Raw genomic sequence first — 8,961 nt, 5'->3', positions numbered from 1 at the left:
AACCTTGAGGACATTATGCTGAGTGAAATTAGTCAGTCACAAAAAGAGAAATACTGCATGGGACCACTACTGTAAAAAACTAAGAAAAAGAAATTATACAAAAGGGGGTTAGGGGGAAGTTTTTGTTGGTTGCTGGGAAATTGGTGGTGGGTGGGGGGAGTGTAGAGCACAGGGCGTGGATTGGACTCAGGAGAGCTTGGGTGCTGGGGAGGGGGGCAATATACAGGGAGGGAGAGGGAAGTGGAGAAACGGGGCAGATGGGAGAACAATTGGGCATGTTTGAATGGGCCAAATGGGACAGAAATAAAGGACGATATATACACAGCCTTGGAACTCCAGGGCTCTGAGATACACGGATTGAGTCATGGTTGGAATGGGTGGGGAATCGTGTTAAAATGCTTGGTTTTCCTTGCATTATAATATAGAGTAGACACTAGAGGGGTAGAGAAAGGAATAGTCAGAAACATCACACTAGAAGGCTTGTATGTCTGTCTTCTGCCTTTAACTGATTGGAATACCTAAAATGGGGCTACAGTGTACCCAGTGAACGAGGCTTCCTGCGGAGCCTTTGCAATACATAAAACTATAGGTAGAAACCTGAACCACATCCATATCACCAGAGATGAGAAATCTCCTCTTGAAAGGACGAGCTGACCATCCTAGAGTGGTGAGAAGAACAAAAGATACTTCTCGAATGAAAGACCTACAGGAAAAATATGAAACAATGGAGGCAGATGGACTGTTACTACAGGAACAAATGGGTCACTTCCCTAGGAGACTTTGGGGCAGTTGGTCGGGTCCTACCAACGCAGGCCCCCTTCCAAGACTGAGACTCAGTGGAAATGCACACTCGGATTGGTGACCACACGCATCACCAATGGGGAGAAGTGGGGTAAAGGCAGCAATGAAGCTGCGAGCTAAGCCTTACAATATTCAGTGAGCTTCTGTGGACCTGGTTGGGGACCTGGTTGGCAAGCAGTGTGAGGAGACCTGAGGACTCCTGGGCCCAGAGTCAATGACGTGGCCACGGAGGACTCAAGTGGAGAATGGAGCTGCCGGCTGATGGTAAGAGAGGGCATGTGCACAAGAACACCCACACTTGCAGATGGTACCCATGTGACCAGGACCGGATGACTGGATGATCAGAGGGGGCAGAAAAAAAAAAAAAAGATTGAGCTGATTCAATCTGATGAACTTGACCTATACCTACGAATGACTCAAAAGAGGCAACAAATCCTTATAGCAAGAAACATACTACACAGAGTAGACAGAGATGGGCAACTTGGACATTGGATACCCAAATGGAGAGGGAGGGACTACAAAGGCAATAAGTGACTGGCTTACAAGCTTTCAAGAGGGAACCTAGACGTAGGGGGCATGGAGGAAGGCAGAATCACCAGTGAGTACTATCCAATCTGTCTAGGTGGAGCTGATGAAATGAAATACAGATGGGTTACTCGCGATACTGTAGTGAATAATGGTTATCAAGATGGATTTTTGAGGGTTGGAAATGCAAAGGTAGACGTTTTGTAGCAAGGAAGGGAGTGATTATTTCTCCGGTCTAGGAGCGGAGGTCTCTGGGACCACCAACGAAGAAGAGCCAAGAGCGGGACCCTACCCAGAGAAGCAGAGATGCCTGAGATGGAGACAGAGACGATGATGTAGAGTGATGAAGCGGCTGGGGACTTTGGATCCAGAGAGGGAGAGGGACTGAGGGCATAAGACTGGGGGGGAGTGGGGGGAGTAGAGGACAGGATTCTAGGATATACCCTTTGGTCGGAAGATGATCCATGGAGGGTATTGGAACCATGGCAATGAAATGATATATGATGGAATTAATGTAAAACTAAAGTTCTCCTATCATATAATTCACAAAAAAACATTAAAAAAAAAAAAAAATCTTTGCAGGAGCAGAAAGCCTCATCTTACTCCCACGGAGAAGCTGGTGAACTTGAACCCCCAACCCTGTGGTTCTCAGTTCAGTGTTTATCCTGTTGAGCCACCGTGCTCCTTTGGTCTGCTTAGACTACCTAAAAAACTTTTAGTGAGCAACGGTAGAATCCAAAATATAAATGAAGGCAAAAACACAAATAAATGATGAAGGTAAGTTAACTCTCATATATGCAAGTACCCATGTAGTTTTAAAAAGGAGAAATTATTTTATTCATTAAGGTACCTGTACTAGGAAGTAGGCCCCATTTTGAAGGAATGCATCATTTCTTATTGGCAATTTTGAAGTGACTTGAGTTTTTTGCTCTGGAAAACTGACGTTATTTTTCCTAGATATATTTAAAATGCCATCTTTTGCTCTCAAAGGATCCACAGGTCCAGCAGGGATGTAATGTGCAGAATAAAGCATCCTGACGTCTCCTTTAGTTCCACCTTCTCTTGAAAAGCTCAAGGATAAATATCGTTCACCTGGGCTGCTTTCAATTTTCTGGTTTTCCATAGGAAAAAATGCTATTAGGCCATAAACATCATCACTATCCTGAATGTAGAATAAAAGCTGCAGATAAAGAAATGAAATATTAAAGTGCAGAATTTGCACAGCTCAGCTTTCCAACTCTATTTTCTAAGACTATTAGAATTTTTAACACTAACTTGTTTATAATGTTTAAAATGATCACTTCTTATCTGAATCAATCAAAAGAGATTTGAGAACTTTACAAAAGCATAGCTTGTGACATTTTTTAGAGTAGAATATTTCTTTGCAGAAGAAACAAAGCAAGGGAAGCAACAATCCTTTCCATTGTCAACACTTCCTATCACATAAAACATGTTTGATTTATGTGCCCAAACCTTTGGCTCTTCTATAGCACATAGCAAAAGAAGAGATCTACCTCTGATGGCTCGCTCACTTCTGCACCTCCGTGTATCGTGTGAAGCTGAATTTGAAGTAGATAAGCTTCTGCCTCTTCTGGAAGATCATCATTCACAACAGTAAGAGGAATTGAAGCCACCATCTGCCCTTGTGCAAAATGGAGAACTCCAGAACTTGGCCTGATATCTGCTGTTACTGGTGAGGGATCACTGCTGTTCCGTGTTAACACCCAGTTCACAGAAACATTACTATGGGTGCCACCGTTTCTGACCACTGTGATTTCTTCAAATCTAGAATATTTTAAAATGAAATATATTTACATGGTAATACGTTCAATTTCCCATTGGTAGGCTTCCCCAATAGCAGTGGTTCTCAGATTCTGGTAAAAACAGAATCTACTTCATAGAGTCTTTGTATTTAATCTAAAGGAGTAGATATGTGGTTAGGTCCTGGAACACTATCATTATACAAACTCATCACATCCCCAATAAGAAAAGAAAGAAAGCATTGAGGTCAAGGTAAAGGAAATGCTACATACTCTAACAGTCCAAGCAAGGTTTCCAACACCACACAAGTCACATCTTAGTATAATATATTAAAATAAGTATAGCAACCAATTTAAAATTAACAATACCTTGAGACTGTATCTTCATCAATTATAACTGTCCTTTCAAACAAGACACTGTTGAATGAGAGGACCCCATAAGGTTTGTCATTCGGCTTAATGGTGACTTGTACAATAGAAGGTCCTAATAGCACTGCATCTCCAAGTAAGGAATCCTTTAGTAATACAATGTGAAAGGATTCAGCAATCTCTGGTATGGCGTCATCAATGATTTGAAATTTCAGGTGTGATTCATAAATAAAAGGTGGAAAAACAATAGTTGTGTTTGGTTGAAGATCAATGAAGTCTATATTCTGCTGGGCATGTGCAGTTGAATTCCCAGTTATAACAGCATAACTGATCGACACTTCATATTCATCAGATCCAATCAGACTTCCACTGTCATCCTTGCCACGAACTACTGGAATTAAGAGTAAATGATCTTCCTCAGGTACCAAAAAAATACTCTGAGTGAATCTCACAGGACTATCATTTTTCTTAATGGTAATCTCAACTGAGCTCCTAGAGGTGTTGATCTCAGCTCCGCCTTCAAAACTTTTCAGCTGGATCAAAAACATTTCGTCATTTTCAGGAATCTGTCAAAGACAGAGAAATAAGGACAAAACATCAGTATCCAAAAATAACTACAAAGAAACCAAGGTGTAAAATGTCACTATGTTTCAACATAGAGATTTTTTTAAATCTTTAATCGAAAGGAACAAATGAAGAGATCTGTTTAATATCCACTTATTAAAATATTTTTCAAAGGTAAATGATGCATTTTATATAGAGATGGAAAAGTGAATAAGGCAATAGTATGAACAGGTAATGGGAATGTGGTGGCTGCATAGGATAATTACTAGATTGTCAACCACAAGGTTGGTGTTTGGAGGCCACCAACTGCTCCATGGGAGAAAAATGAGGTTTCTGCCCCTGCAAAGATTTTCAGCCTTGGAAACTCTATACAGGTTCACTATGAGTTATAACTAACTCTATGACACTTAACAACAGTAGCAAGAATAGATAATGGAGAACAGGCAGTATTGTATTTTTATATAAATAACCTGTGCAGTATATATTTTTTGCCAATTTTTTGACTGCAACATATAAAAAAAGCTAGCATAGCAAGCTTATAGAAATCTTTTGTAACGGAGAGAATGGTTGGCAAAAAAAAAAAAAAAAAATGAAAAAGAATACTGCTACTAGCATAAAAATATGGTAATGTCTTTCAACCTTGATCAGCCTTAAGATAATTCTAGAAATTGCCTAATAAAAATGGACATAAACTCTCACTGGTTTTCCAGGTTGGTAAAATTAGAAACAACACTCAAAGTTAAACAATATCTCAGAATCAAGAAAATTATATTAAGTTTCACATAAAAAGTACAGTCATGAGAATCATACTCGTCTCTCTCTGGTTTTACATTCAGGAATCAAACACATGATACCAAGTAGATGACTTCCAAAATGTGTAACATGCCTCGGGAGAACGGTTGTACCAGTCACTACTAGGCAAAATGTTGACCACTAAAATGAACCTTTATCTTTTACAGCTGCACAGAAATCCTAAGGTTAATCAACTGTTCTGTTGGAGCCTTTCCTTCAGTATAATTTCTATTTTTCACTTATATCAAAGGAGCCCTGGTAACGTAGTGGGTTACAAGTCGGGCTGCTAACCAAAGATAAGCAGTTCAAATCCAGCAGTCTGTGGGAGAAAGATGAGGCTTTCTGCTCCTGTAAAGATCTACAGCCTCAGCAACCCTATACACAGTTGCTATGAGTCAGAAGCAACTTCACAGCACACAACTACGAGCAGCACCATCATTAGCAAAATAAAAAGTAAAGCTATTTAGTTCAAAAAATAAAATTGTATCATTTGATTGAGGATCTTTTTATCTATACAAATTAAAACCTTTCAATGTTCTGGTGTCTTAAGAAGGTTACTGGCTTCCAGAACCATACAAACTAGTTAGCAACACTACCTAATATTTCTATTTTTCTTTTTCAAAAGAAATATTCTTTTCTAATAACATCTTCTATTTTATTTTTGCCTTTCTTCTGTAGCACTTTGTTGTGAATTGGTTTTATGATTTCTGTAGGAGAGTGGAGGGAAGATTATAAATTCCTAGATACTTTCTATTCTTTTGTGTGTGTTCTGACAATACTTAAGGAGTCCTGGTTATACAATGGTTAAAGTGCTCAGCTACTAATTAACAGGTTGGTGGTTCAAACCCACCAGCTGTTCCACAGAAGAAAGATGTGACAGTCAGCTTCCATCAACATTTACAGCCTTGGAAACCCTATGGAGCAGTTCTACCCTGACCAGTGCTGTTGCTAGGAGCCAGCATCAATTAAAAGGCAGTGGGTTTGGTAATACTTAGATTATTTTATAAAAAGTCACATTTTCTCTTTAGCTTATGAGGGACATCATTGCATATAATTGCTCTTTCCTTAGCAGCTAAATATATCATATATCTCACTCCTTGGCAGTTTCAATGTGAAATGTGAATGCTTAAAATATCCAAACAAAAGACTATCATTTGTAGAATTATCTTTGCTTTTATAGTAAAATGTTTGTGCTAGGTGAGTAAATAGTATTGTACCTTCTCAAAACAGAAAATTGCTATAAACGTCAATCATCAGGGTTACCAAACCCTTAAACGTGTTATATGTGGTTCCTAATTATATTCAGATTCATCAGCTTTTGGCTGAATAATTTATGTGGACTAAGTAAAGTAATAAGAACCCTGGTAGCATAGTGGCTACATGCTGGGCTGCTAACCACTAGGTCAGCAGTTTGAATTTACCAGCTGCTCATTGGGAGAGAGATGAAGCTTTGTACTCCTGTAAAAATTTACTGCCTTGGAAACCCTACACAGGGTTGCTATGAGTCGGAACTGACTCGATGGCACACCACCAAGTGAGGTAACCTTACTTATATGAACACAATATATCCAAAATACAGCTATTTATGTTAAAATATGATTGACCACAAAGCACTAACTTTACATAGAACTGTGTTGCAGTAATTTCAAGTACTGAGCACAAGGTAATTCTTGATATATACTTGATATAATCTCTTTAACATATGTCTGGAATATTAAATACCATGTAGGTATTTAACAGCAGCCCACCTCATCATCCAGTACTGTCAAGTTATAAATTACAGTTGCTTGGCCAGGAGGAAATGTGATGTTTCCTTTAGCTGGATTCAAATCTTCTTCGGGTGGATTTGGGCCACCTTCTACCTGCAAAGAAATGTGGTGCCATCAATAAATACAAAATTTTATAACAAAGAGAAACTAATATTGTGATGTCAGTCAACAACAATCTGAAGTTTATTTTAGAATGTTATACAAAATGAATTCTGCAAACTGGTATGGAATGTTAAGGTAAGACCTCTCTTCTAATTAATAGCTAGGGCCTATAATGTAATTGGAGTCCTGATGTGGCACTGCAGGTTAATGAGCTGGACGGCAATGTCAGTTTGAACCACAAGGCCAGCAGTTCAAGCTCACCAGCCACTCCTTGAAACCCTATACAGGAATACTATGAGTTGGAACCAACTTGATGGCACTTAACAATAACAATAATGTAATTATAGATCCTTACTACCATTACCAAACTATATGATTTCTAATTGTTCTCTGTTTTTTTTCTCAACAACTAAACCTGAGACAAAACTAGAAAATTTTCTTATTGAAAGGAAGTGTGTTCAAGATTTATAAATTTCCTTAAGTAACAAAATCTACCAATGACAGTATGGCCTTGGACAAGTTATTTAGAAGCATTTTCCTCATCTTTAAAATGACAATAATATTCACTTCACATACCTGATGTGAAGACATAATGAAATCATTCATTTTAAAGTTATTCACTGAGTACTTTGATTTCTTTTATATATATATATAAAGAAGGAGCTCTGGTAGCGTAGTAGTTACCAGTCAGGCTGCTCGGTTCGAAACTACCAGCCGCTCCATGGGAGAAAGATGAGGCTTTCTACTCCCGTAAAGATTTACACCCTCGGAAACCCTGTACAGGGTCGCTATGGGTCGGACCCGACTCGATGGCACTTAACAACAACAACAACAACATATATATAAAGGGTATAGCTATGAATAGACAAACTTCCTACCCACATAGACCTTACACTTAATGGAAGGGAATAAATAACAAACAAATAAATGCATATATATCAGATGATAAGTACTATGGAAAAATATTAAAATCATTAGGGAAATGAGTGCTGGAAAGAATTGCTACTGTTATTTTGTAGTGAAGAACATTTCAAAAAAGTACGGCATGAAAAAAAAATTTTTTTTTCAATGAGTCAATTCTGACTCATACCCTGTAGGACAGAGTACAACTGCCCAATAGCATTTCAGAGATGTGACAGTTCAAACCCACCAATTGCTTTTCAGAAACCCTATACAGGGCCGCTATGAGTCAGAACCAACCCAATAGCACCTAACAACAATAGCAAATCTTTATGAAAGCAGATGGCTTGTTTTTTCTGAGTGGAGAGACTTGTGGGATCAAGCAACTGACTTTTCATTTACCAGTCGGGTGCTTTAATCACTGCACCGCCAGAGCTCGTATGGCATTATTAAAAGCTCTGCAATTGTTAGCTATAATTATTTACATAAAACTAAAAGCCAAAGACCAAATGAAACATCTTCAAACATCAATAGAGTTTAAACCACTATAACCTGGATGCCTTAATCTTTCTAGAGCCATATTTTTTCATATAGCCTTAAAAAATGTTTTCAATGTGTCATCTAAATGCATAGGGTTTTGGTGATAGAAATGATGCTGGAGATTGCATGATAAAATTCTGCAACCAACGATTTGTTCATTTCAAATACCTTTTTTAAACAACATAAGAGACACATGGACTTCACCAGATGGAATACACAGAAATCAAATTGACTACATCTATGGAAAGAGAAGATGGAAAAGCCGAAACATCATCAGCCGAAAAAAGGCCAGGGCAGATTGTGGAACAGACCATCAACTGTTCATAGGCAAATTCAGACTGAAACTGAAGAAAATGAAAGCAAGTCCATGAGAGCCAAAACATGACCTTGACTATATCCCACCTGAATTTAGAGATCATCTGAAGAACAGATTTGATATATTAAACACTAAAGACCAAAGACCACAAGAGTTGTGGGATGGCATCAAGAACATCATGCAGGAAGAAAGCAAAAAGTCATTAAGAAGACAAGAAAGAAGGAAAAGATAAAAATGGATGTCAGAAGAAACTCTGAAACTTATTCTTCAGGGTAGAAATGTGAAAGCAAATGGAAGAAATGAAGAGGACCAGAAAATTTCAAACATCAGCTCGAGAAGACAAACTCAAATATTATAACAAAATGTGCAAAGATCTGAAGTTAGAAAACCAAAAGGGAAGAACATGCTCAGCATTTCTCAAGCTGAGAGAACTGAAGAAAAAATTAAAGCCTTGACTTTCATTATTGAAGGATTCTATGGACAAATTACTGAATGATGCAGAAAGCATCAAAAGAATATGGAA

The 8,961-nt window shown here is 38.2% G+C and overlaps 1 protein-coding gene across 1 annotated transcript in view; it reads right to left on the bottom strand.

Moving 5' to 3' along the window:
• GPR98 (G protein-coupled receptor 98) overlaps nucleotides 1–8,961 on the bottom strand; it is a 962,819-nt gene that overhangs the window by 944,653 nt on the left and 9,205 nt on the right. The window contains 4 exon segments of the mRNA XM_006875701.1: nucleotides 2,177–2,506; nucleotides 2,841–3,111; nucleotides 3,456–4,021; nucleotides 6,560–6,673. Coding sequence (XP_006875763.1) covers nucleotides 2,177–2,506; nucleotides 2,841–3,111; nucleotides 3,456–4,021; nucleotides 6,560–6,673 — 1,281 coding nt within the window.

The sequence above is a fragment of the Chrysochloris asiatica genome, unplaced genomic scaffold (genome assembly GCF_000296735.1).
Source record: "Chrysochloris asiatica unplaced genomic scaffold, ChrAsi1.0 scaffold00336, whole genome shotgun sequence".
In the NCBI taxonomy this organism is placed as follows: Eukaryota; Metazoa; Chordata; class Mammalia; order Afrosoricida; family Chrysochloridae; genus Chrysochloris; species Chrysochloris asiatica.
This window is presented reverse-complemented; position numbering and strand designations above follow the sequence as displayed.